This window comes from Arabidopsis thaliana, chromosome 3 (genome assembly GCF_000001735.4).
Source record: "Arabidopsis thaliana chromosome 3, partial sequence".
In the NCBI taxonomy this organism is placed as follows: Eukaryota; Viridiplantae; Streptophyta; class Magnoliopsida; order Brassicales; family Brassicaceae; genus Arabidopsis; species Arabidopsis thaliana.
Genome location: NC_003074.8, coordinates 5,684,282 through 5,710,879, shown reverse-complemented (window position 1 = coordinate 5,710,879; position 26,598 = coordinate 5,684,282). Strand labels below are relative to the sequence as shown.

General features: G+C 37.3%; 11 protein-coding genes across 19 annotated transcripts; 4 read left to right on the top strand and 7 right to left on the bottom strand.

Annotated features, from left to right (window-relative positions):
• Positions 1 to 300: 300 nt before the first annotated feature.
• On the bottom strand, positions 301 to 2,054 carry AT3G16780 (Ribosomal protein L19e family protein). The gene is made up of 5 exons (NM_112551.4): positions 1,787 to 2,054; positions 1,298 to 1,420; positions 889 to 1,202; positions 750 to 802; positions 301 to 658 (listed from the first exon to the last, which is right to left on the bottom strand). Exons 1-5 carry the CDS (start codon positions 1,896 to 1,898, stop codon positions 631 to 633), a joined length of 630 nt encoding a protein of 209 aa, NP_188300.1. The 5' UTR covers positions 1,899 to 2,054; the 3' UTR covers positions 301 to 630.
• Positions 2,055 to 3,795: 1,741 nt separating this feature from the next.
• EBP (ethylene-responsive element binding protein) lies at positions 3,796 to 5,339 on the bottom strand. The gene is made up of 2 exons (NM_112550.5): positions 4,937 to 5,339; positions 3,796 to 4,698 (listed from the first exon to the last, which is right to left on the bottom strand). Exons 1-2 carry the CDS (start codon positions 5,094 to 5,096, stop codon positions 4,112 to 4,114), a joined length of 747 nt encoding a protein of 248 aa, NP_188299.1. The 5' UTR covers positions 5,097 to 5,339; the 3' UTR covers positions 3,796 to 4,111.
• A 46-nt stretch (positions 5,340 to 5,385) lies between these two features.
• AT3G16760 (Tetratricopeptide repeat (TPR)-like superfamily protein) lies at positions 5,386 to 7,951 on the bottom strand. 2 transcript variants are annotated; one of them, NM_112549.3, is made up of 3 exons: positions 6,569 to 7,867; positions 6,414 to 6,511; positions 5,567 to 5,973 (listed from the first exon to the last, which is right to left on the bottom strand). In NM_112549.3, the coding sequence occupies exons 1-3, from the start codon at positions 7,665 to 7,667 to the stop codon at positions 5,800 to 5,802; spliced, it is 1,371 nt and encodes a 456-aa protein (NP_188298.3). In that variant the 5' UTR covers positions 7,668 to 7,867; the 3' UTR covers positions 5,567 to 5,799. The 2 variants fall into 2 exon arrangements, with proteins under 2 accessions (NP_851004.1, NP_188298.3); NM_180673.2 differs by having other exon boundaries at positions 5,386 to 5,973; positions 6,414 to 7,951.
• Positions 7,952 to 8,281: 330 nt separating this feature from the next.
• On the top strand, positions 8,282 to 9,882 carry AT3G16750 (uncharacterized protein). Of its 2 annotated transcripts, NM_112548.4 has the most exons (4): positions 8,282 to 8,714; positions 8,813 to 8,903; positions 9,103 to 9,409; positions 9,495 to 9,869. In NM_112548.4, the coding sequence occupies exons 2-4, from the start codon at positions 8,867 to 8,869 to the stop codon at positions 9,733 to 9,735; spliced, it is 585 nt and encodes a 194-aa protein (NP_188297.1). In that variant the 5' UTR covers positions 8,282 to 8,714; positions 8,813 to 8,866; the 3' UTR covers positions 9,736 to 9,869. The 2 variants fall into 2 exon arrangements, with proteins under 2 accessions (NP_188297.1, NP_001325925.1); NM_001338254.1 differs by having other exon boundaries at positions 8,302 to 8,903; positions 9,495 to 9,882.
• Positions 9,883 to 9,888: 6 nt separating this feature from the next.
• On the bottom strand, positions 9,889 to 11,570 carry AT3G16740 (F-box and associated interaction domains-containing protein). The gene has a single exon (NM_112547.4). The coding sequence runs from the start codon at positions 11,402 to 11,404 to the stop codon at positions 10,229 to 10,231; it is 1,176 nt and encodes a 391-aa protein (NP_566558.1). The 5' UTR covers positions 11,405 to 11,570; the 3' UTR covers positions 9,889 to 10,228.
• Positions 11,571 to 11,712: 142 nt separating this feature from the next.
• On the top strand, positions 11,713 to 15,559 carry HEB2 (condensin-2 complex subunit H2-like protein). Its single transcript, NM_112546.4, has 11 exons — positions 11,713 to 12,203; positions 12,304 to 12,403; positions 12,767 to 12,873; positions 12,959 to 13,101; positions 13,188 to 13,617; positions 13,717 to 13,889; positions 13,964 to 14,137; positions 14,215 to 14,313; positions 14,437 to 14,538; positions 14,637 to 14,792; positions 14,867 to 15,559. Exons 1-11 carry the CDS (start codon positions 12,017 to 12,019, stop codon positions 15,245 to 15,247), a joined length of 2,052 nt encoding a protein of 683 aa, NP_188295.2. The 5' UTR covers positions 11,713 to 12,016; the 3' UTR covers positions 15,248 to 15,559.
• A 1,139-nt stretch (positions 15,560 to 16,698) lies between these two features.
• Positions 16,699 to 18,273, bottom strand: ATL2 (TOXICOS EN LEVADURA 2). The gene has a single exon (NM_112545.2). It carries the CDS (start codon positions 17,998 to 18,000, stop codon positions 17,086 to 17,088), a length of 915 nt encoding a protein of 304 aa, NP_188294.1. The 5' UTR covers positions 18,001 to 18,273; the 3' UTR covers positions 16,699 to 17,085.
• Positions 18,274 to 18,863: 590 nt separating this feature from the next.
• AT3G16712 (uncharacterized protein) lies at positions 18,864 to 19,079 on the top strand (the record flags this gene model as incomplete). The annotated part of the gene is made up of 1 exon (NM_001125174.1): positions 18,864 to 19,079. One exon carries the CDS (start codon positions 18,864 to 18,866, stop codon positions 19,077 to 19,079), a length of 216 nt encoding a protein of 71 aa, NP_001118646.1.
• Positions 19,080 to 19,336: 257 nt separating this feature from the next.
• Positions 19,337 to 21,019, bottom strand: AT3G16710 (Pentatricopeptide repeat (PPR) superfamily protein; the record flags this gene model as incomplete). Of its 2 annotated transcripts, NM_001338253.1 has the most annotated exons (2): positions 19,522 to 21,019; positions 19,337 to 19,421 (listed from the first exon to the last, which is right to left on the bottom strand). In NM_001338253.1, the coding sequence occupies exons 1-2, from the start codon at positions 20,858 to 20,860 to the stop codon at positions 19,411 to 19,413; spliced, it is 1,350 nt and encodes a 449-aa protein (NP_001325692.1). In that variant the 5' UTR covers positions 20,861 to 21,019. The 2 variants fall into 2 exon arrangements, with proteins under 2 accessions (NP_001325692.1, NP_188293.2); NM_112544.3 differs by having other exon boundaries at positions 19,337 to 20,988.
• Positions 21,020 to 21,083: 64 nt separating this feature from the next.
• Positions 21,084 to 23,184, bottom strand: AT3G16700 (Fumarylacetoacetate (FAA) hydrolase family). 4 transcript variants are annotated; one of them, NM_112543.3, is made up of 7 exons: positions 22,964 to 23,184; positions 22,650 to 22,815; positions 22,389 to 22,441; positions 21,991 to 22,053; positions 21,614 to 21,664; positions 21,432 to 21,549; positions 21,084 to 21,331 (listed from the first exon to the last, which is right to left on the bottom strand). In NM_112543.3, exons 1-7 carry the CDS (start codon positions 23,069 to 23,071, stop codon positions 21,216 to 21,218), a joined length of 675 nt encoding a protein of 224 aa, NP_188292.1. In that variant the 5' UTR covers positions 23,072 to 23,184; the 3' UTR covers positions 21,084 to 21,215. The 4 variants fall into 4 exon arrangements, with proteins under 4 accessions (NP_188292.1, NP_001078164.1, NP_001327082.1 ...); NM_001084695.2 differs by having other exon boundaries at positions 21,432 to 21,664; NM_001338251.1 differs by having other exon boundaries at positions 21,432 to 21,664; positions 21,991 to 22,441.
• A 1,151-nt stretch (positions 23,185 to 24,335) lies between these two features.
• SWEET16 (Nodulin MtN3 family protein) lies at positions 24,336 to 26,563 on the top strand. Of its 3 annotated transcripts, none has more exons than NM_112542.5 (6): positions 24,336 to 24,488; positions 24,605 to 24,641; positions 24,746 to 24,956; positions 25,313 to 25,477; positions 25,974 to 26,093; positions 26,192 to 26,521. In NM_112542.5, the coding sequence occupies exons 1-6, from the start codon at positions 24,350 to 24,352 to the stop codon at positions 26,315 to 26,317; spliced, it is 798 nt and encodes a 265-aa protein (NP_188291.3). In that variant the 5' UTR covers positions 24,336 to 24,349; the 3' UTR covers positions 26,318 to 26,521. The 3 variants fall into 3 exon arrangements, with proteins under 3 accessions (NP_188291.3, NP_001319571.1, NP_001325596.1); NM_001338249.1 differs by having other exon boundaries at positions 24,359 to 24,488; positions 26,192 to 26,563; NM_001338250.1 differs by having other exon boundaries at positions 24,359 to 24,488; positions 25,313 to 26,093; positions 26,192 to 26,563.
• Positions 26,564 to 26,598: the final 35 nt, after the last annotated feature.

The following is a 26,598-nucleotide window of genomic DNA, read 5'->3' as shown; positions in this document are numbered from 1 at the left end:
AAAACATAATCAAATTATCTTATTATATAGCTTTGTTTGAGATCATCTAAAATTTTATTAAGAAATTTTGATATAGATATTTATGAATCAAATCTCAAATCAATGGTTAGCTACTGTGTTTATTTTTTTGGCCACCAATCTTACCCCACGTATTCATAGAATCAAAGCTATACAAGATTAATTATTGGGGGAAAACAAAAAGCTTACCCCACCTTTATTCAATAAAAATCTTTTGAATTTAATACATTCTACACCTTGTTTTGAATTACATGTAGACAGTTCATTAGAAATCATTTTTGTTGTTGTCAAAACCAATACTAAACTCTCAAGTTAATCAAATTGGGATTTACATATTTGTTAAATACATGGTTGAACAAGTAACTCCAAAATTGGGAAGTGTGATACTACTCAACTTCTTTGATGTTTTAAGACAATGGAATCAGAAACTATTGAAAGAGAAAAGGTAAAGAGAAACAAAACTGAGAAATTCATAATAAGCAATGAGATCCATAACATAAGAAATATTTTTGAAGAAAAGAATCTCCGACAAAATCATATAAAAGATAAAAAAAAGACGCTTCTTCTACAGGTAAACTCAAAGATTCAATTGCAAAAAAGTTCAACACCAAATCACTTCTTCGACTTCTTCTTGGTTACCCTGAAAACACAACAAAATCCCAACATAAATCTAAGAAACTTCAATCCCCAAAACCGGACAAAGGAAAGAGACAAAGAACAAAGTTTCTTACTCTGGTTGTTGAGGTGCGCCAGCAGGAGTCGTTGTCTCTCCACCTCCAGGTCCCTAAAATTGCCAACAGTATTATTAATGAGGGAACGCCAAAACTAAAATGACAGAGAGCCATAAATGGCCTGTAAATTTCTTCTCACCTGAGCTAATCTCTCCTCTCTTCTGGCAAACTTTCTCTCCCTGCTAGCCTTGTTCTTAATACGCTTGGCCTCAAACTGGTCAGCGAGAGTCTTCTCTCTAGCCTTCTCAGCCTTCATCTTGTGGATGCTCTCCATAAGCACACGCTTGTTCTTGAAAACATTACCCTTCACTTTCATGTACATGTCATGGTACATGTGCCTATCAATCTTCTTTGACTCACGGTACTTGCTCAAGAAACGCCTCAACACCCTCATTCTCCTCATCCAAAGAATCTTGGTTGGTAGCCTTGCCTCTCTTGTACCCTTTCTCTTACCTAAAAAACATTGAAGTGATACAAAAGACAATGTTCACTAAACCAGCAATAATCAAAAGGAATTTCAAGCAGGAAAAGCTCATTTGGCCTTTTACCGTATCCAGAGTGACGACCCTTTCGCTTGGCCTCGTTCAAAGCCCTAGCCCGAGAACGTGAGTGGATCTTAGTAGGCTTCCTGATAATGAAACCATCCTTCACAAGCTTCCTAATGTTCTGCCCTGTTTCACATAATCCAATAATGTATTAAGAATAATATCAACACCACTGTTAGACAAATGCATGAATCTAGATGGCTACTCTATGCTTGTAAACAGATAGACACCATCTGAAAACTTAATTTCTTATAGAGAAATTACAAAATCCATTCCCATACAGTTTCTACGAAGCTTAAGGAATAATCTTACTACTACATAAGGCCTCAACACTTAGAAATGCATTCATACATATGACTCAGTACTTAACCTAGTTCAGAAAATGATCTATACGTTTCTAATCACTCCCTAAAACAGAGTTTCTGTAAAACACAATCTATAAAACAAATAGAGATAAAGTGATTGGTGGGAGATTAAAAATTGAAAGCTTACTGGAATTGGCCATAGAGATATCGCCCGATTCATTGGGGTCGAGCCAAACTTTTCCTTTCCCGCATTTCATTACGGATGCGGCGAGCCGCTTCTGGATCTTCAGCGACACCATTGCTTCACGCCGTCTTCCTTCTCCTCTCCGCCTCTCTCCGTTTAGGGCTTTTTTGTTAAGGCAAAAAAAAATGACCTACTTATAAATCGAAGACATATCAATTCTTTAGGGTTTTTGGGTCTAATTTCAGTTCCACTCCAATTTCGTTAAGACCCACTTACACAGAAATGTTTTGATAATTCGACCCGTTCGCTTTATAAATGGGCCTACTTTGGCCCATTATTGTTTCATTTATGAAAACTGATGAATAACAATAACGTTTGCATTGACAATGAAAAAATATATATACAATACGCACACGGATTACATTATTTGATTGCAAGTCAAATAAATGCGAATCATTTTGGATAATTCCAAGTGGGGGATCGAAAAGAATAAAGTTTGGGGATGCTTGAGAAAAGTAACCACACAGAGATGGTATACTGTCGGCTACGATTTCTTGACGACATAACATAACACAACGAATTTCTTGCATAAGAGTTTGTTTTAATTAAAATTCAAACATAATGTCATGCTCGAATTTCTATGCAAGAGAACTAACTTAAGTTCACTTACTCTATTTGAATAACGTCACTATGCCATCACCTTTTCCATATATTGAATTTGGGTAAACCGTAAACGATCAGCCTGAATGCATGATAAATGATTAAATGTTACGAAGTAGATATATATAAGCATCTGGTTTCATAATATTGAAGGTTGATTATATATTTATATATATAGATTGAGCGAACAAGTTATATTAGTTAGTATTAACCACAATTCTTTTGAAGTATATCTGATTGTCAACTCATTGTCGTAACCGTGAATATCATGATTCGATTAGTATTGTGTTTACTATTTATAACATGAAGTAAACACAAATTTTAGAAACCAATCGAGATTTATTAGGCTATCTTATCTACATATGTATCGAAGAGTCTAAGACACGCATCATTATATGATTTTGGTTATCACATCGAAAAGATGCCGCTTAGTTATTAGTTTATTACTAATTAAATTACTAATGATTCTCTAAAACGTCAAAGAAATAGACAATATCGCGAAACAAATAGATTCTGTCAATCTTCAAAACATTTTATGGACCCACTTCAAATCTTATTATACCAAGTTACCAACTAGGCTTTAGAGGTTCATGCATCAAAGTCTTAAGTCTCAACACATCAACATCTTCTTATCTTCTATTTAATCACATGCATGTATTAATACTATACGTAAGACGAAATTTGGGAAACGATAGGGATAAGGATAATACTAGTTCACAGTTGAAAGGTACGTACAATATTTGCAATCAAAAATAATTAAATGGCATGGTAGAAAGAGTAAGTTTAAAGAAATAAAAACAAATATGGTAGAAAGAGTAATTTAAACAATTAAAATCCTTCAATTATAAATTTGTATTTTATTGTTTAGGTTACGGTATAAAGTAAAATACAATGAATAATTTTTTTTTAATAGATTATTAGTTTATGAAATATTTGTAACTTACATCTAAAATACTAAATCCAAATTTGATCTCACTTGTAAGTTTTTTTCTTTCTTCCGAATGTTAATTTGTAAGTTGTTGCCATTGTTTTTGTTCTTCATTAATCTTGAAACTGTTAAAATCAAGATATCTCACAATTCCAATTCTCGATAGAGCAAACGGATCAGACCTTTTCCATAAATATTACATGTAAAGTAGTGAAAAAGATGTATGTACTCACTACTCATAAATCATCATACGTATAACCCTTTTCATAGACATACGAGAATTATACGTATAAGAATTGAGAAAGGCTGCAAATTCTTCTGTGTATTCCCACTATACTGGTACCATCACCTTTTTCCATAAAAACCACTATTTGTTAATTTTTGTCAATAAAAACCCTAGAATTATTCCACCTAACCTAATAATAACAAGTTAGGAACCCCTGTTTGATATACAAACTAATTCCCATTAGTTTCAGGAATCAGGACTACCACAAAACAGTTAAGAAGTTATAAGTACTTCGTCTTACATTACAAATCTTATTTACACATGTAAGTTTTTCCATCTAAGAAACTAATAATACCACAAACCGTAATATAACGTCCATTTGGTCACATTCTACACATTACACAACAGACATCATCAGCAGTCCAATGCGACGGTAAAAACCTTTTAAAAGTAACGGCGGTTACATATATATTACAGACTTTATTTAACTTTTTTTAAACTTATTTTTTTTCTTTTACTCATACGACGCAATGACATCATCAAGCATCCACATATCCACCTCGGAAACGGACTCATCAAGCTGACTCGGTTGCTCCGCCGTGTTACCGTCCAGCTCAAGGAACGATTCCAAGCTCGATATCTGCTGTTTCAGATCATAATCCGGCTCAAATCCGTAACTCAGGTTCTGAAACTCGTCCCCATTTCCAAATCCTATACACTCCACCGGGAAACTCGGCTGACTTAACTCGCTCTCACTCTGAGAGACAACGCAGACCTTCTTCGCCGGAGGCTGATCGGTTGATCGTGGCGATGACGGCGGAGGAGTATAATTAGGAGGAGGAGGATGGTGCAGATCTGGGAAGTTGAGCTTGGCTTTATCACCACGGATCTGCTTGGCCGCAACATCATAAGCCATGGCAGCTTCCTCCGCCGTGTTGAACGTACCAAGCCAAACTCTAACACCTTTTCGTGGATCTCGAATCTCAGCCGCCCATTTTCCCCATGGACGCTTACGTATCCCTCTATAAACATTCTTCCTCTTCCTCCGTTTCCCCGGCTCTGTTGCCTGCTCCTTCTTCACTGCCTCCTCTTTCACGTTAACTTCAAAATTTTCACCGGATTCCCCAAAGTTCAAAATTTACAATTTTAACCCCACACAGATAATTAAATAATCCTGATAAATTACATTACCAAAACCACAAATATTTTTTTTTTATCATCTTCCGTAAGTTCCAGAAATATTATTTTACCTTTTTGCTAAAAAGGTTAGAAAAAACTATATGTTTGTGTTTTTGAATGATTTTGTATTTTTGTTTATGATTAATAGGAGAGTACATACCTTGGTTGGTGGGATGGAGTTTGGAGGTGGAATAGAAACCCCAGAAGTCGTCGGCGGCGGAAGCATCGAGCTCTGACCAGAGTTCCTCAGCCGTGAGTTTACGGCCCTTGGCCTTGGTGACGAGAGGGGCATAATCGGAAATAATAGCACCGCCACACATTTTCTCTGTTTGTTGCTGTGGGTTTCTTTCAAGAGAAAGTTTCCTACGGTGGAGCTGAAATGCCTTTATAGGCGCAAAATAAATGTTTTATGGTAATAAAGTGTGAGTGAAATGAATTACTTTATATTAGAATAATAATTCTAATAGTTTTATGTTCCTTGATACATGACGGTTACAACAAATTGAAGGCTAATCCACATAACGACAAAATTGTAAGCCTTTTTTTGGCTCTCTGAATACAAAACGTATCACAATGTGATTAGTTTAGTTTTCGGTATTGAAGTGTTGTGTCCACGAGCGTCTGGTAATTTAATAGTATGCGTTATGCGTCTCACGTCCATCACGCAGGCAGCGTCTCAAAGTAAGGTTCATCTTTGCGAGTTACGATGCGAAATTTACGGTCATCTTTGGCATTTCATATGACATCGATGATCAAACATTTCATGATAAACTCAAAAAAAATTAGTGTGTAAGAAAATCAACAACATATAAATGCACCATCCAAAAAAATACACTCATGACCCACTTACTACAAGAAGCTGCCGCATTATAGACGAACCAATAAATCTCAGAAAAAAAATACACACACGCATGGTCCATGGATGAGAGAGGAAACGGTATTGAGCAAAGCAATGTGAAGGATTATAGATATTTGAGGGTTTTTTGTTTTTTTTCTTTGAGTAGTATCCGTATATATGAAGGATCAACCAGCCATTTTGGTTAGGCGGTGAACAGTACTTCTAGCGATTCTATTCCCGGGATCAATCTTTAGAACCATCCTTAGGTCTTCAGCTCCGAGTTTGTATTTCTCCATGCTCTCGTATAACAGTGCTCGTTGAACCAGAATGGTCACATTCTTCTTGTCGTGATCAAGTACCTGCAATCACGTTTTCAAAGTGAACAAAAAACATCTGTGAAGCATAACTGACAATCAGAACAAGTTTCGAAGATGTTGGTTTTGTTCTGAGTCTACAAGAAACCATCTATGGAGCATAACAACCAATCAACTAGCTACGATGACGCGATCCCAAGAACTGTTTAGTTGTGGTATATTTTCCTACAAAGCAAGACACTAAAACTTTCTATACGTGCACAGTATTTCTAACTCGTAATCTATCTTAAGATTCCATAAGAACCTAAATCTCATATTGTCAAGTTTCATATACCTGAAAACTCTTATCAGTATCAATTTCATCAAGAGTCCTTAAACTGATTCCAATACAACTAGAGACTTCGTAAACTAAGGATCTGAGATGAGAATGATATGAACCATGGTCCATGATGCATCCAAAGAAAAATGTGCCTTTCTTAACATACCTTTGTGCAGTCGGCTACAGCTTTCTTATACTCTCCAACTTCTTTGTAACACGAAGCCCTTGTTGAAAGAACCTCGGCTGATCCAGCTTCATCACCAGCTCTATCCATAAGAATCACAGCCCAAGAGAGCCACTTTATGGCATCAGCATACTGACCTTGTCTCTGGTTATCAATGCCCTTGTTCTTAGCTGATGTAGCTGATACACCCGGTGGAGGCGGTGGCAAACCATCAAGCTCGGTGGTGGAACCAGCCCCACCGTCAAAACTTTCAAATCCCCAATCTTCGGTCTGTGGCGTAGGTGGTGCAGCTGAGGGTTTGGAATTAGAGAACATTCCTAATGGATCATCGTTTGCACTCGAAGATTGTGGACCACTTGGTTGCACACCAAAATCAACGTTTGAAGCATTGAAGCTACCTCCTGATGAGAATGTGTTTGATTTCGAAGCCTGGAAACCCCCAAAGTCGTTGATTTGAGTAGTTGTTCCCGTAGAACCGCCACTGTTAAGGTTCGACACTCCTTGAAAATTCCCAAAAGTATCATTCTGTGCATTGTTGTTAACCTTTCCTGGTTTGCTTCCTGATGATTTTGATCCGAAACCAACCAAAGAACCAAATGGATCACTATTCGAAGGAAGACCAGACCCATTTAGATTGCCCCCAGCCATATTTTTCATTGAAGGACCTCCAAGATTAGCATTAAAACCACCGGAGCTCGTGTAACCACCAGAAAAACCACTCGGATTACTGCTATAACCCATACCACCACCAGTTTTCATCGAATTACCAGATTTAGGCAACGAATCACCCAAATTCCCCATAGAATAAGGACTCTTACTCGAACCTGAAGCCGAAACAGGCGGTGCATTCTTCAACGGCACGTTTCTACTAGATTTACCTTGACCTATCGCAGAACCAACCAAATCTCCAAACAAACTAGGATCCTTATTCACAATCCCAATACCCGAACCCGATCCCGAAGCTGACCCCCACGTCTTACCATGAATATCACCCACCATTGAAGTCGGTCCACTTCCGATCTCAGATCGGATCGTACTCTGCTTCGGTGCAGGTTGATGCGTCCACGACGGCTTACCAGGCTGCCACGCAGGTCTCGGCTGCGAATTCGAGCTCGAATAAGAAGATGTTTGGCTCTTCTGACCATTCAGAGGTCTACCTTGGCTCGATCCAAGCCCCAGATCGAAATCAAAGCTATTGGTCGATCCGGATGATCTCTTCCCGAAGTTGGAATTCATGATTTTATCCTCAGAACTTTCAGATTTAACAAGAGCAAAATTGATTCCAGAAGATGATGAAAACGGAAGATCAAAATGAGAATTGCTCGATGGATTAGATGATACTAGAGGAATAGAGCTTGATCCGTCGTCAAGAACCGACCGTGAGAGATTCTTCGAATCCACAAGCGATCTAGAGATTTCTCCTTTAGCGTTGTTGTCCAGACTCCAGAGCCAACGAAGGGGAGAAAACAAAATGGAACTTCACAAAAATGCCCCTCTTTTTTAAGTTTTCATTCAATTCATCCCCAAATTTTACCATTACATTTTTTTTTGTGCGCATTTAGTGAATTGTTTTGCAAAAAGAAAGTTATTGTAGTAAAATTTTAATTGGTATTTTTTTTTTTAAAGCTTTTGTTTGTATATACAAAAGAGAAAGTACGAATAAAAAAATTTCATTGATTTGTATATAAAAAGATAAAGTAGTTTAAAATATGGGTAAAATATAATATATGAAGCTGATGTGAAACAGGGTTTAATTAGACTCGGTTTGAATTTAATGAGTAAACCGGAAATTGAGCTGGTTAAGGGTTAATTGGAGAAAACCAAAACACAAGGGCGACGGCGTCGTTTATGTCTTCTTCTTCTTCAATATCAAGTTATCGAGATGTTTAGTTGAAGCTGAAGCAGCTGGGTTCAGAGAAGAGAAGAAATCTTATCCGAGAGTTAGTTAGTTATTCCAACCGTTTGTAACTGAAATCAATTTAGAGTCGTCGAGTGTTAAACCTCTATATATAAAGCGCCTGTGTGAGAAATGGGATTAAGAGTTAACTATTTCCTTTGGTATTCTTGGGTTACAGATACAGTAGAGAGGAATTTAGTTTCTTTTCCGTTTCTTCTTTTCTCATATCGATTCACAGAGAGATTGAGAGAGGAGAGAGTATTCAATTGACGATTTCATTCATTGAATCGAGGTTCTAATCGGTTAGAATCTAAAATCGGCGACGGAATTGCAGAAGTTACAGATCCATGGGGTTCAGCGATTAAGTCCCTCGTGTTTGCTTCAAGGTAACTTGTGTATTTGCTATGCTGTGTGTAGATATCCTCAAGTTTCGGGTGAATCAATTTCTACGATCATTAACGCTGTTTTCTTCGGGCTTGTGCAGAGTTTGGCGGGTTCAGGGCTCGTATATAATCAGGTTTCGTGCTACGTCGGAATCATGGCTAATAATCTTCAGGACGTGATAGATGATCCAGGTTCTTCTTCCTTTTCTTCTTTCATTGTTTGACAAGTTGTGTGGAAATTATGCTGGATCTGTTCTTTTTCCCGTAATTTGATTTGTTTTACATCTCTGTAATTAGCTGATTGTTTAATGTGAGATCATTAAGCTTGAGGTCTGCGAATGTAAATATCTGAATAGCCTTACTATCTCTCTTTTCTCGCCAATTTCTTCAGATCTTGAGGATGTCTTGATACGCTCCAGAACAGAGTGGTTGGACCATGAGGATTTAAGGAACATACTCGGCAAACGTGAAGATTTACTTACCTCTACTGTACCCGTCCCATTCCCTGAAGAAGGGTTATTTCTTTTTGATGTTGATGAGCAAGATGTGCTAGATACTACAGTCTGGGACTTAACCAATTTTAACAAAATGCATGGAGACTTCGACATACGGTATAGAGTTGACCAGTGCTTTTTAGTTCCCATTAACGAGGGAGTCAGCAGCACCTATGAAAGACGAGTCTACAAATGTGAACAACTGTAAGTAATATCTTTTCTTTCTTTTCTTTTTTGTTTCATTAAATTGTTTTAGTGAACGTTTGTTGACTTACTTGTGTTAATGTAGCTATGGGACGTACCGGGTGGTACACTACAGACGCTATCATATGAGTGACGACAATGATTACGGTCACAACAGTGGTGAGGACACTGAAGACTCGCAAAATCTTGGCAACAGTGATAATGACTCTAGTGATGATGACGGCAGTAGTAATGATGATGACGGCAGTAGTGATGATGAGAGTCACAGTAGTGATGATGAATCTGCCGGAGATGATAATATAGAAGCTCATGCTAATGGTTTTTGACTTTTTGTGCATCCGGTATTCCAAAAGTGAAGGGAAAGATTCCATCTTGACCAACAGATTTTTTTCTTGCAAGTAAAGAGTTGAATTTGGAGATGTAAAAACTCTTTTCATTTTTACCAAGTTGGCTTTTTAATAATAACCCTTTCCAGGCCATGTCACACAAGGGTTATCTCCAAATTAATGTTCAAACATGTCATACCAGCAAAACACAAGTCCATCCCTCAGCTAAAGCAGACCTGATGATCTACGATGATGAGCTTTTCATGGTGAGACATGCAGAGGTAGAAACCAATTTCATTCCCCTATAATTTTGTGTTCAGGTCAGGTATGCTTAGCTCTGTCCTCTAACAAGTTATTAGTCTGGAAAAACTATGTGGCGGAACTTAGAGTTCTGGGCACAACAACTAGACAAAGATAAAAAATCTCCAAGACAAATCAGATACATAAGAAAAGAAAACAATTGAATCGATTGGTTGCCTCGTGGTGAAGCTTGCTAGATTTGCACTGAGCTTGGAACGTAAGAGCACACAAGTGAGGCACAACTTGAAACTGTAGATTCTCCAAGATCCACTTTTTCGAAGTACCCCTTCTTCCCAATGATGTAAGCTATGTTGCGAGTAAATTTATAACTGAACCTGTCTTTATCCAGAACCATGGCGACCTTTTTCTTCTCGTCAACAAAGAAACTTGCAGCGTTAATGTCAAACTGAAAACCAGTGAGTGATTTCATATCAACCGCTAAGAAAACCTTCCTCCACGACACTGCATTGGGCTCAATCTTGCGACTAATCCATATCTTCACGGTAGATGCACTACATGGCTGAAATAACACTGCAAGTTTCTTATCTCTAACACTGGATAGAGTCACAGTATCTTCAACAAAAGAGTGGAAAGGCAGAGGCAGGCGCGGTCCAAATCTCTCCCTTGTAAAATCAAAACAGAGTAAGAAATCAGCCATATCTGATATTGTTATCACTCTTCCGCGTGGTAATGGTGGAAGCTTCTCTTGAGCAAACCAGTAAGTATTCCCCTTGAGAGACAGGCCACGGTGATAAAACTCTACATCCCAGTCGGGAGTGACATTAACAACCTTCCATGAATCAGAGTTTAAGTCGTAGATTTCAAACTCACGAATTAGGCGCAGTGCCCTGTCATCCTCGTAATCATCCATAAATCTCAAGATTTTGTAGCAACGACACGACTTGTTCTTCTCTTCGTATCCTAAAGCGTACCTGTCCAATCTGTGGTAAGAATTTCTAGGTTTGATCCACCTTGTTTGCCCAGAATAAGGGTTCCAAACCACAAGCCTAGATATGTCTTTGGTGATACATAACAATAAACCGCCGCAGTGAAAGATTTTAGATATGTCGACATGATCTTCAACGTCTAGGCTAATAAGTTTACCTATACGCTCTATTGATGGATTAAGGAGGTTGACGCTGTATAAATAAACCCTAAATTGAATCATCATGATCACCTGAAACTCCTTCGTCTGCTTCTTCTTTGCTGCTGCTCTTGCTCCACGCAGGTGCTTCTTTGTAAAGCTCCGATCTTTCGATAAGGTGTTCCACTTTTTGCAAGTAAATCTCACTGCTCTCATAGATGTCACCGGAATCCTAGAGAGCACCTCCTCTGTCAAATCCCGTGGAAGATCGGAAATCTGAACCATAGTTTCGAATCGAATCTGTAATGGAATCAACCTTCCAAAGCTGTTTCCTTTTCCACCGATTGCTTCCCGACTGTGTTAATTTACTCCATCTGAAAAAGAAAAAATCTATCTGGCTTCATCATCATCAGGACGGATACTTCCGCATCCGACCAAAAGTACCCACATAAGTGGGGTTTGATTGGTAATAAGTTTTTGACTTATTAGTAATGGGTCCAAGGCCTGTTAAAGTCTCAATACAGCCCAAATTAATTAGGCCCAATAGTAACACTATTTGCATTTGATGAGAAGCGGGAAAATCTAGAGAAGTCAAAATAATTCGTATCTCTCTTTCCCAAAACTCTCAATCTCTCTCTCTCTCTCACAGTTCCTTTCTATCTTCACTAATCACTTGAAATCTTCGTGTTACATCGCACAATCCCTTCGTCTCCCAGAAAAATTTCTCAAATTTCACCACAAAATCAGATATTTCTATTGAAATTTCTCTTTATAGTTGGAATCCCAATTCAGAGTTTTTAGGGTTTCAGCTTTTTCTTTTTGGGGGTTTGGGATTAGGGATATGAATTATCCAATCTCTCCATATAGAAGCTTAAATTCCGTGAGTCTTCACCGAGAATGACCAGTCACGGTGGCGGGGAAGTCCGCGGCGAGAGGATTCATACAGTACAGCCGGAGAGGGATTTGGTGGCTAATTGGGAAGTTGATTTGTCGGAGAAGCTAGAAGAGTACCTCCTCAAAATTTGTTCCGGAGAAATCACTGGAAATGAAGAAGATGGGCAAATTCCTGTGAATTTCGCTGAAGGTCTGTGTGGGTTTTGCTTCAATTTCAGAACTTTCTCGTTTGATGTCAAGCTATTTCATTTTTTGGGTAATTAAGAATTGGGTTTCGATTTTTGTTGTAGCTGCTTTGCTGCTTCAGGGTTCGGTTCAGGTTTACAGCAAGAAAGTTGAGTACTTGTATAATTTAGTTCTACGTACGTTGGAGTTTCTATCGAAGCAAAGGTTTGTCCTTTTAGATTCCCTGTTTTTTCCTTAGTGAAATTGAACAAGAATAATAACATTAGTACTTGTGTTAGATACTCCAAGCATCTCAGGGTTTAGGGGCTAACTTTGATTCCATCTATTTCTATGTGGATGGGTTTTGTTTTGTGTTCACAAATGAAGAAAATTTATACCATGGTTGAATCTAAAAAACGTATCTTTTTCCTATTTTGGTGCTGTGTTTAAAGCTGTCACTTTCTGATTTCATATAAATTTTAGTTTTGGTCACCTTGCTAGTTGTTACTCACTTGGAAATTTGCTTCCTTTTCCTTAAGCAATTCTTGGAGAAAGGTTCTCTGATTAGTCAATTGTTCTTGCTAACAGAGACCAGGAACAGTCTAAAGGTACATCAAATGAGAATGAGGCAAGCTCCTCACGTCAGGTTGATGAAGAAGAAAATGATCTCTTCTGGAATGTAGATGACATCCCAGGTAGAGAAATTTCTGAAATTTGACATTTTATCTTTGTGCCACTCTAGAGAGCAGATTTCTAATCCAGCTATTGTTGATAATATAGTGGACACAAAGAATAGATTGGACAGTTCGGTTGGCGGAGATACTTGTCCAAGTCAATTTGTCAAGCCTCCAGCGAATCTAGTTGTTCTTGAAGGTGACTGTTTGGATACTAGTGGTGACGGAGGAGAATTGGAATCCTATCTGGTATAGCATGTTTTTCCACTTCTTAGAGTATGAAAAACAGAAAGAGCTTGGGGCTTGAACTCCGTTTTAACTTTCATCTCTTGCAGTTGGCAACTACACATCTCTACCGGGATTTTATACTATTAGACCCATGTGATGCTGTAGCGGTGAATGAATTTTTAGGTGATAACTATGGTGGTAAAGGAAGGAACAGTGCCCACAGAGGCAGCTCAGTTCGTAAAAGCTTTCACTCATCTGTTGGACGTTCTGGAGGAAGTGCTCGTAAGTCATCTGTGGGAAAGAATCAGGGCACCAATGTCCACTTGTCCCCAATATGTGGGAATGGTCCCAATGATCAAAATTGTGACCAAGGGTCTCAGCCTCCTGTTTTTGAAGACAATGATCATGGTTTTGACATGGATAATGAATATGGAGGAGCCATGGATTTTAGTGATACAGATGCTGACGAAGATGATCCGTGGAAGCCATTGAATCCCTATGAACCAGGGAAGTTGAAAGTGAAGCCTTTCAAAAAAGGTTGGGAAATGGCTATTGTTTTCTTGATTAATATCTGAAGCTATATCTTTCGATTTGCATCTTACTTCTAGTTCATGTTCTACTTTATTCCATGAGCAGTAAAAATTTTAAAAAAGATTGGATGGAGCATTACCAAGGACCATATGACTTCCATGTTCCCTCTCGCTAGACCAAACGGTCCCATCAGTTCAGAGCTTATTGAAATTTGGAAAATGCACGGTTGTGCTAGTAAAGACGAGCAAGCATCACAAGACATCCCTTATTACGAGAAGGTCTGTGTTTCTCTATACCTTTTATAGAATATTGAAATGCAACAAACCAAAAAAACTGATAGTTTGGATGTCAGCTTCGAGAGATGCTTGTGAATGGAGGAAACCAACCTTGTGGTGCTAACGGCAATTACAATGACAATGACAAGGATAACCATGATGAAGCCAATAATGGCGACTTCCATGATTTTGGGGAGCATGATGGTGATGATGCAGAACATCCGTTCATGGATGAAGATGTTCTCAATATGGTGAGTAGTTTCACTAATTGATCTATTTTGGTCGAAATATGTGAAACCCTTATCCGCTCATTTGAATTTGAATGCAGAATGATGGTGGAGCTGCCGAGTTTCACAACTACGATGGATTTGAAAACGGCGAATCAAATTGTCAAGAAAGCTTGGAAGATCTCTGCCGCTCACACCTGGTAACTACCATTGGTTTGATTTTATACGTTGGAAGTACAGTTGTTCCAATTTTCAGTAGACCGCATTAGGTTTTTGCTCTATATTCTTATGGAAGCTCAAATGTTTGGTTCTTTATATTGTAGGATGCTCTTCTCGCTAACATAGCTAAAAGTGAGAAGCAAACAGATCTGGCTGCTCGTGTTTCAACGTGGAAACAGAAAATTGAGCAAAACCTAGAAGAACAAGTAATATTCTTTCTCCTAGTTTCTGTGACCATTTACTTGAAGTCAGAGAACTCATGCATTGTCTATATATCCACTGGTATTTGTTTTTCTATGGTCAGGAGCTACACCCTCCTTTCGACATTCAAGAATATGGAGATAGGATTATTAACAAACTGACTGTTGAAGAGAGCGGAAACGTCGAGACCTTTACTGATCTTATGAAAGACCAAGAAAAGCACGAGGTAGCTCGGGCCTTCTCTGCGCTTCTCCAGTTGGTAAGTCACAGAGGAAAACAATTATTTCTGTTAATAAAACAAGAGCTCAACATTTAAAATTATGATTTGCACAGGTGAACAATGGAGACGTTGATCTGGAAAAACCTGGGAACTCCACAAACGAACCAATGTGTTATACAGCGGTTAAACCGTTCAGTGTTCGGTTGCTCAAAGTTCATAACAGGAAGAATGAGAAAAGAGGGATACATTTACCCCAAAAACGAGCTAAGTCCCCAATAACCAAAGGCAAATCTCACGAGTCACCACCACCTAAGAAGCGAAACACATGTTCTGTCTCAAGCCAGACTCGGAAAGTCTCGCTAAAGATCTCAAAGATCAACGGTGTTGGTGTAAGATGCACACCAAACAGTAAGAAGAGACGGAAAGGTCGATCTGACGATGTAACTGAGGTAACTGAAGTTGCTTCAATCGAAAAATCTTTGGGGAAATTGTGACTACTCAAATTAGATTGTGTAGTTAGGTATGGGATTTTAATCAGTCAGTTATGAAACTCTGTAACTGTCATTTGTGTAAGTTATAATGAAGGCATTGCCAGAAGAAGTAGCATATGTTGTAATAACAATGAAAAATTCCACTTTAGAGGGTCTTTTAACATATTAGAAAGAGTGCTTGTGGAAATTTTGAATTGTTCATAAAGTGATCTTCTTTATCTTAAGAGAACCGAGAACTTGACAATATTTTGTTCATATGATGTCATTCCACATATTGTTATGTATGTAGCTGCCTTGTTCGATCCATTTCAACTTATTTGATTGCATCCACTAACTATCTTATTATCTTATGTCAATTTCAACTTTTCTAATATTTGTCCACTTGTCCATTTATTTTCATTACTCTATCACTCTTTTATGGACTTATGAAAAGTAATTTTCAGGAAGAAAATAATTTTGAAGAAAGAAGGATAGAGATAAATGTAGATACATGGTACAAAAAAAGAAGAAACATAAAACGTTGCATATAAAAGTATAAAAAGCAAGAACATTCCAAATAAGTCTAAGACTGTATCTACATGTTAATTCCTTTTTTCGACACTGTTTTTGGACTTTTGGGACTTTGGGAAATCAACAAAAGACTTTTTGCGTCATCTAATTGACAATGGAAAGTTCCTGGAAAGTGTACTCTCTTGATATTTTTGTCTTCTACTTGTATGAGTTAGCAACATATGCATCTACCTAAATTGCCCTTCCTTGACGTCGTTCTATGTAGCTTTACCAACTTTTAAGTAACTAGTGGGTTATGTATAGTATTTTTTTTGTCTTCAAAATTGTATCAAAAACTGAGATTGTTCACGCATACGTCTTAACAGAAAATTCTGTTTTTTTTTTCAAATGATAAAACAAATTGATGATTGGAGTTGGAGATAGTGCGAGTTGGTAACTTGTTACTTCATTTTGTTGGATTTGGATACATGAATTAGTTGGTATCACTTTGCCAAAAAAAAAAAAAAGAATTAGTTGGTATCTTAAAATATCAGTATATCACGTTGTGGTGTGGTTAGGAAGCATAAGACTTGGTCCACTAACGCGTAGAAAGAAAGAGTGATATTTCAATACATTTTATATATCAAACAGAGCACACAATTGAATGGACAAAAAGCTTAAAAGAATAATGATATAGATTTGAAGTGAAAGAATAAGATAGAACTAAAAGAGTCAAAACTCGGAAGTCGCAGTCGTGTTGAGCACGGAGTCACATGGAATCGTTGGCAACTACTTATTGTGTTGCATGTTTATCTTAATTTATCAGACAAATTATAGACTGTCCGATCAAACATGATGACACATTACGTTAGATCACTACTATTACTAAGAATGCTTGCAATAAAATATGTGAATTGTGTTTACGTTCGATTCTTGTTTAATGTTAGGGAAATAACGAATTGTGTTCATAATTAAGTAGTGAAGAGTGAAGACATTAAATCGGTAATAAATAAAGGAAAAATTATGCAAAGTCTTTATCACAATTATGACCATTGGATTGTGTTTTACATAAAAGAGTTTGTAGAACTTCGAAAATTATAAAAAAAAAAAGAATATGGTAAAATAAATGGAAATAGATTCAATATTGTAGATGACTTTGTACATCGTTACACAAATCTATCTAACCTATCTAATCATAATAGACGGTGAATATTGATTCCTGGAAGCTCAGTTTACGCCACGTGTCCTTGGGCGCCGAAATCAACACCTAGACAAAAGCCTGTTGACTTGTAGTAATTCCTTTTTTTACTCCCGGTTAACATTAAACCAATCAGACACCAACACGTGACAAGTCACCTACTCTCTTCTCCTCCCCGTTCGATATCTGACTCGGTCATCTGTATCCGGCAGCTTAACGTCGGCGATAGCGGCGGAGCTCCGGCGATAGGAGACGAAGCGCTTCTTCTATCTCTACTCAACATCCGAGTGAAAGATAACATCCGACTCATCGGAGACCTAAACGACTGACTCGCCGGCGAGTCTCTCCGAGTCAACTCATCTTCAAACTCGCTAAAAGTCCTCCTCGGAACCTCAATCGCCGCCGGTTTTCTCCCGGAATCTTCCCTCAGCATCTGAGAAGATCCAGATCCATGTGGTTCATCCGTCAATCCAGAGCTAGAACTCGGTTCAATTACCAAAACCGGATCAGAATCAACCGCAATCACAACTTCCCTCTCCCTCGCCGCCGCCGTTGATTCAATCCCGGCGAGAGACTCAACGAGAGATCGACAAAGAGGACAAGTGGAATGAGAATGAAACCACATATCAATACAATCAACATGAAAAGTATGTTGACAATTGGGCAAAACCCGACCCGTCTCGCTCTCTTCGAATTCCGATAAACAAACGGCGCATTCGATCGGATCTTTATGAGTCTCGTCGGAGAAAGTGAAAACAGGAAGAGATTTAATAACGTTTGGATCAAGTCCACGTGAAGCGACGACGGAAGTTGCGGCGGTGGAAGGATCAGCGGTGAAGAAAACCATCGTAGCGCGACGGTTACGGCTACGACGACGGAGATGACGTCTACGAGCACGGAGGAGATACCAACGAGCGTAAAGATGGAGGAAGACCATTAAAATGACGACGAAGAAGAGGATTACTATTGCACTTAGCATGATTTTGCCGCTCATGGCGTAGGTTTTGGAACCGGAGAAGTTGTTGTCTTCGGGTCTGAACGGAATCGGATCCTGGTCGTTGGAGTTCATGGTTTTCGGGTAGGAGAGTGAGAGATTCAGAGATAGATTGAAAGAGAGTCAACTGGTGAAGGAAGATGATGAAAGATTTGGTTTTTAAGTAATGGACGAGACAGAGAGGTTCGTGAGAAAGTGCAGAAGTCTAATTATTATTATTGGCAAAGTTTGGCAAGACGACGCCAACGTTGACGCGCGAGTTTTCTCTTTTGACTATTCTGCCCTTCTTCTTTTTGTTTTGGTAACTATTTAATTAGTTTGAAAATTTCAAAGGGAAAATGCTTAGAGATATACTTTTACTTGTATTTTTTTTTACCATAAGGTTCTAAATAGTTATTAACTTTTATTTTTCTATAAATTAAGAGAGCACGTATTTTGGATTATTATTTTATGATAAAGGGATAAATAGATACTCATTACAGGGAAAATGGGATTTAATACTTTGATATGTAAATAGTATCACAACAATATGATAAAGTTAAGATTATATTTGCGGGTCAACTAGTTAGTATCAAATATTCACTTTAATTTAGCATAATATTTTCTGCATTGAAAATTTTAAATTACTACAAAGATTTTTTTAGTCGGTAAAATAAATAAATAAATATCACTTGGCTCGTGCTTGTCGTCCACAGTTCAAATTGTTTTTTCCGAATCCAAAACTTGTTCGGTGGAAGTTAATCTGACCACTGTGCCGTCGATAGAAGTTCATAAGTTACCTTTAGACATTCCCAGTTATAATTAAGTACAATGTTTCCTCAACTGGTATAAAATGATTATTCTATGTTACATATATCTCGTTCCAGTTGCACTGTTTTGTAGTATAACTCTTTTGTATCAGTATAGTCCAGAACGATAGTTCAACACTATTTCGCACAATGGCTTTAGACGCCTACATAGATCGAACTGAACAAGGGCAATACCGCCTAACCAATCATTACAGGTCTTCTATCTATACATTCAACAGCTTTCTTAAGAATACTATGTTCGACTTCAGTAATCTAATCTACAACTCTGGTTCAATGCGGAATCTCAACGATGGAAAGAATCTTCAACAACAAACAAATACCTGTCAAAATGACATCTCCTTGTAAATGAATCATTACGGAACCTATGTAGCTGACGAGGTATGGCAACACTCTTTGTTGCACCTGCAAATTTACCATTTACAACAAGAGAGTGGAGGTTAAAATTTCAGTTATCCAATGCAATATATAAGTTTCCTAATATGCAACATGTATTATAACCTGTGTTTCCTCTCCCCAAACTGCAGCTGTACTGTCGTCATATGTTTGAGATCAAAAGCATCGAAGTAACCTTAACTCCTCATGAGTTCTGCTTACGCTGGCACCTACTTGTACACACTTTCATTTGGTAAGAACCCATCTTCTTTCATTTTCTTAAACAGCGAATCAGCTTCATGAATTAAGCCTCGCCTACAAAATCCCGATATCATTGTGGTGTAGGTTATAACATTAGGCTTCATTCCTTTGGAGAAAAGGCTACAAAATAAATCAAAAGCATCTTCCACCTTACCAAGCTTGCACATCCCTTGAATAATGATGGTATATGTAACAATATTAATATCCATCTCTCTCTTCCGCATGTATTCGAATATCATCAATGCCTTCTCTACTTTCCCATTACAACAAAGACCATCTAACAAAACGTTGTATGTCCTAATATCTGGAGGCGCACGACGAGAACTCATCTGATTGAAAACTTCTTGGGCAACATCAGGTCTGCCCACTAGACAATAACCCTGGATAAGAACGGTGTAAGTGATTGTGTTTGCAACTACTCCTTTCTGCGACATCTCATAGAAGATTTTCATCCCGTCCTCTACCCTTTTAGACTTGCAAAATCCATGTATGAGAGTAGTATAAATCACTTCATTCGGGTAGCAACCATTCCTTTCCATCAAATAAAACATTTGCCTAGCCTCATCTAAGAGACCATACATGCAAAGCCCATTGATCAGTGAACCGTAAGTGAAAACATCAGGATACACAGACATTTGGATCATCACATTGTACAGTTCTTTAGCCTCCATAAGCTTCCCCACTTTCACAAACGCATCGATCAACGCAGTGAAAGTGATTACATTAGGTTCAATTCTCCTCTTCATCATATCCCTCAGAAGCCAAGCAGCATCACCCCATCTACCAATCTCGCAAAGACCGGTAACAAGAGCGTTGTAGGTAACAACATTCGGTCTACTCCCATTAGTCCCCATCTGGTTAAAAAGCTCCACCGCGTGATTCAAATGTCGGTTTTTACAAAGACAGCGAATCAATGTGGTGTATGTCACAACATTAGGTTTAAATCCCATTCCCAAAATCTGATCAAACAGAGCTATAGCATCCTCAATTCTATTCCAATGACAGTAACCATTAAGCAGAGAAGTAAACGTGACTAAGTCAGGCTCAAAACCAAGTTTCATCATCTTCCCAAGAAAGCACGAAGCACGACAAGGCTGAGAAGATAGACAAACACAATGCATAACGATATTGCAAGTACAAAGAAGAGGTGGAATCCCCAGGATTTGCATTTGCTCAAAGAGAGAAATCACAACATCATATCTATTCATCTTTGCAATAACACTCAATAATCTAGTGAAATCGATAATTGAAGGAAGGGGACGAGAGTGAACCATACGAGTGAACAAATCAAGAGCATCATTAAACTGAAGATTGTGAAGACCGTTTCTCAAAATCTTTCGGTAACTAGAAAAAGCTCGAATCCAGAAACAGAAACCACAAAGGCTTAAGGAAGCAGCAGTTCTAGGGTTACTTATCTGTAGACGATGTCTATGACTATGAAGATGAAATCCCTTCACTATCGACGCAAACCCAGTCGCAATGGATCTACGCATTCACAATCTATGTCTTCTGAGTCATTTCACTGCGCAATTCGAACTCTATACAACAAGAAGAGCAGAGAAATGGTGGAGGTGAGCTTGAAGAAGACGAAAACCTAACTTCTCTCGTATACTTGTGGAAGAACAGCGACGGAGATACGAACATGAGTCTCGCCGCGTAGACTTGTAATCGTTTAATTAATTATAAAATTTGTATTAATTCAATTAGATACTTAAACTCTGCTTAATGTGGAGATTATATTTTGATTGAAGAATCTTAAACATGTATCATTACAAAAAGGTCAGCAAGAGAAATTAAGTAAAAATGCTCTTATGAATGAAGTTTATACAACAAATGATTCACAAAATACTATCTCAACAATGGCTTTAGCCGCCTACCGACGTCGAACTGAACTTCAGAAAGACCGGTGATTCCGGCGGTTATCTTCTGACCTATCTTTACAGGTCCTATACCTTCTGGTGTACCTATATACACACATTTCACCAACTTTATTTTAACAATACTATCTTGAATGTTATCTCAGCTATAGACTAATCAAAATATATGGGAAAACAAATATTTTACCTGTCAATATGACATCTCCTTTGAAAAGGGTCATTACAGAACTTATGTAGCTGATGAGATATGGGACCTTGAAGATCATATCCTTTGTCCAACCTTTCTGTCTTGTCTCATCATCTACCTGTTATGGGAGATTCTAAAAGGGAACAGCGTAGCTTATGACAAGAGAGCATGAGAAGCCAAACCTTTAGCCAGAGTTCCAGGTTATTGGGATCCAGCACCATTGCCTTTGGTAGCTATAACAAGATAAAACAAACCAAAATTAATATAAGAGGCTAAGAGTGTGTTTGCTATCAGTAGCTAATGGGCTATGTTTGTTACGCATATTTATATATCAACTGGTGACGACAAGCATTCCAGTCTCAGTAATACATAAATCCCAGTGGACGCAATAACACTAAGCAATCTGCTATATGACCTTAGCTGCGTATACTGTGATCCCGGACAAGCGTAATAATTGGATCCATTCAACGTAACACATTTCCCATAAACTATAATGCTAATCGTCACATGGTTTGGTGAAACTAGCATTTTGAGAAACAGGCGTCAGATCATGACTTACAACGGAGCTGATGGGGGTGAAGGTATCCTGTCCTTTAGCAAGCGTACATGGGAGACCAGATGCCTGAAGACGAGAATTTAAACACCCCATGATGATATATGCTTAAGTAAAAAATTGCATTAAAACATTGATGAAAACACAACACAAATTTAAGATTTCTGTTTACAGGAAAGTATGGATAGAAACATGGAATCAATTGGCAAACATATGATATAATCCCACAGGGGAAACTCAACCAAATTATGGCTTACGAGCTTATAAAGACCGTAAAGGACACAGGACAGATCAATTAGTAAATGGCAAAGCTCGAGCATGCACTAAGATTATTATTAGTGGGAACTATGTATATGTACAAACCCATACAAATCCATTGATAACAAAGACAAGTGGTTCTCTACCATGGCAGAAACTTGGAGTTCCCTAGCAGTCATATCAAGAGCAAGCGCATATCCTAGAAAACAAGAACACCTTACATATTAAAAAGGGATATAAAGACTAAGATGAAGAACAAACTCACAAACATTGGCTTATCGCTATCTAACATAAAAGACTACATACCACAACACAACTAACATCACATACAAAAAGGTTCACATTATTCTACGATCTCATATCCTTGATGTTACTTGTAAGAAAATGAAGCAGGCTAGTAAAAATACCTCCAATGTAATTCATGGCTAACCGTTCTGGGACATCTCTTGCTTTCTGTCCAATTACTACAGCAAGTTCCACCTCATGGTGAAGTGAATCCAGTGGATGTGGGATCTCTATTGTTCCACCGTTTTCCAGGTACGACGAAGTTGGCTTTAAGAACACAATCGGGTCCTACTTCCAGCAAATCACAACACAAACACAGACAGAGGGTTTAAATCGAGACCCATTTGTGTTCTTACAAATCAACGATCCTGATTCAATTGACGCGGCAACTTTCGAAAACAAAAGAATGTGAAGAAGATAGAAGTAAAGTTGGTACCTTTGGGAGGGCATTGCCAAGTTCTTTGGCGTGAGAAGCGTAATTGAGTCCAACGCCGACGATCTTTGTGCCTTGTTTGAACAATCTCTGAATCATCGAAGTCGCCATTTTTATGTCAATCAAGTCAACAATCACAAAGACTCTTCTTTTTCTCTCTTTAAGATTTGTTGTTGACTGAGTTACTTACCGAGTTCAGTGATTACAACATTACAACATTCAGTGATTAAAACTATTTGGTCCGAAACTTATGTTTTCATAATCGAGATATATGGCCCATTATTGGCCCATATAATGCAACTATGGAAATGGAAGGGTTTCTAGCGAGGCCGGTTGGACAAAGCCAAAGGGTCATAAAATAAAGCTTTGAAAGTTACTGGCCAAAACTGGAAAACTACTTAAACTATTTGGACCTATTGCAAATAATTTAGCAACCGCGTGTTTCACGAATTTTAGACAGTAGGATACCATGACGTGGATTTTCAATAAAACTGATTACTTAAGCCTAAAATTAAAAAATTAACATTTTGCTAATCACCACATAGAAGGGGCATGAGGGCATATGTATGTAGAGTTTAACTTTTTCTACATGACTCACATTAGCAATTATCAAATAACCAAAACTTGTGAAAACATGTTAAGGATCAAGTCTCGAAAATTTGATCTAACCATATAGAGAAACTTGATAGTTCTATATCACCAATCAAGATTACTATTTTAGATTTTTTTTTTCCTGTAGGAATCTTTTTTTTTTTTTGTGAACCTCTCTTATACTCATTCTTAAGCTTAAACTTTATAGTATTTTTGGAGTTTTTGGATCATACTAGTAGTTTTAGAAAACAAACCATAAAATGTGGTATTTTATTTAGAATTATCCATCTAATTTCTATGTCTATTATTTCTGTTTAACTTTGATTTTTTTTTTTAAGTTTAGGATTAGCAAAATAATGTCTCTTATTGATATATTACTATATACATGTTCAAGCATGAAGTCAGAGGTATGTGTTATTTTAGTTCAAGCTGTTTTTTTTTCTTAATATGAGTTTAATTTATTTAAGTTTTCTAAGAGTGGAGTTCACATTACCGGTCGATGTCCGTTAATTATGTTCTCGTGATACTACAACTGTTCAAATCTTTATTAAATCACTGTTTTCAATTCCAATAGGTCATTAAAAATTAAGAACAAAAGAAGAAAAAGAATTATTCAACCTGAAAAGTGAGAACAAGCTATGCACGACGCGACTTTCATCCTAATCAAATATTCACATGCTACACGAGCTCTTTTAGTCTAGCATTAATGTTCTGTTCATTTTGCTGTCTTGAAAGAGAATTTATATTTCATTAATATTTTACCAAAATTAAATCACATATATATATTTGTCTTTCGATATGTGGACCGGACAAACACAAAGTAGCGTCCTTATAATTTGCTATCTCTCTCATCCTATTTCAAGTCTTTCTCTATCTACTTTCCTCAGAAACCCATCCTCAGAGATGGCAGACTTGAGTTTTTATGTCGGAGTCATAGGTAACATGACCATTTTATTTGCACGTGTTTATTATCATCTACATATTTCATATACCCACAAAGTTATGTAACTTATACTATAAAATGAGTTATTTTTATATATATGATCGTTGCAGGGAATGTTATATCGGTGCTTGTCTTCCTCTCCCCTGTGTGAGTTAACTCTCTCTTTCTACATATGATCTTGATTAATTTGTAACATTTGATTGAACTATAAGAAATGGGGAAATTAAGTTAAACATTAAAATGATAATTAGGGAGACGTTTTGGAGGATAGTGCAGCGGAGATCGACGGAGGAATACGAGTGTTTTCCGTACATTTGCACGTTAATGAGCTCGTCGTTATGGACATATTACGGAATAGTGACACCTGGTGAATACTTGGTTTCTACTGTCAATGGCTTTGGTGCTCTTGCTGAATCCATCTACGTTCTCATTTTCCTCTTCTTTGTCCCCAAATCCAGATTCGTAAGTTTTCTTTCCACCTATACATATTATATATATAGTTTCAGTTTGCATTATATGTGATAGTGAGATTTTATTATGTGTTTTTATATGATATATTATATTGATATGATATAAAAATTTGTTTGAATATGCATTTTTAATTGATGGCCCCAGATCATTTATATTAGAGATAACATTGGTGACTCAGATTCAGATCTGATTAGCAGATTTTAATTATGACGTTTAATCAATAAGTTAGTTTAGATTATGTCTACTTGCTATATAATACTATAATAGTATAAATTAGACTAGAATACTTAGCTTGAACGCGTTTCATTTGAAACTAATTGATTTCTGATTTCAATTTTATTTTTCAGTTGAAAACAGTTGTTGTGGTTCTAGCTTTGAACGTGTGTTTCCCAGTTATCGCGATTGCGGGAACAAGAACTCTGTTTGGAGATGCAAACTCGCGTTCTAGTTCAATGGGTTTCATATGTGCTACTCTCAACATTATCATGTATGGTTCTCCTCTTTCAGCTATTGTAAGTCTCTCTTTTTTCTCTTTATCACACTATCTTAATATCTTATACACACTTGCTACGAAGGACAATAATATATACGCTATACCAATAACTCTACTTTGCTTGCTTTCAAAAGGTTTGTGGCTGGTTGTCGTAGAAAACTAAATTTAAAATAGCTTATTCATTTCTCTTACAATATATGCAAATATTAATTATTGCATACTAAACGACTAAACTTCTAAATGAGCCTATTGGTTTTGTATTTAAACTGAGGGCCCAAGGACGTTGCTTCATTAAGCTACCATGGACCGGTCTTGGGCTGTTATATATTATAAATGTTATATTTCCTTTCAGCAATAAGTAAACCAACCACCACTAAAAGAGACAGAAATTGTATGGAGAGTGTTTTTCAGCATGTTTTTATCCAAAAAAATATCAATGTCATTGTATCTATTATCACTATTAGATGGTCATTTCGATGTATACGCGTTTATCTAATTCATTTTGATCATATCAGAAAACGGTTGTGACGACGAGAAGTGTGCAGTTTATGCCATTTTGGTTGTCATTTTTCCTCTTTCTGAACGGCGCGATTTGGGGTGTCTACGCTTTACTCCTACACGATATGTTTCTACTAGTAAGTATCATTTTGGTATCAAATGTTTTTAAAAAGAAAGCGAGATTTTTTTTGTTTTTATCATAATATTTAAACGAATTTGTATTTTGTGTGTGTAGGTGCCAAATGGAATGGGATTCTTTCTTGGGATAATGCAACTCCTAATTTATGCCTATTACAGAAATGCCGAACCAATTGTAGAAGATGAAGAAGGCCTCATACCAAATCAACCTCTCCTCGCTTAACCTCGTCTTTTACCCATCAAAATTTCTAAAATAATTTATCCTGACAAACAAAATAAATATTCGATTCTTTTTTCGGTTGAGTATTGGTTTTTGACTGTGTCCTAGCTATTAAAAAAATTCTCTTTTCTTTTTTTTTTTCTCTCCGGATATGACAGTTTTAAGTTTACATTGCAAACATTATTCAATGATTACTTTTTGGTCACACTATGTTTTCTTAATCGAGATATATGACCATTATTGGAATAATGCTAGGCCTGAATCATGCATACATCATTATAACG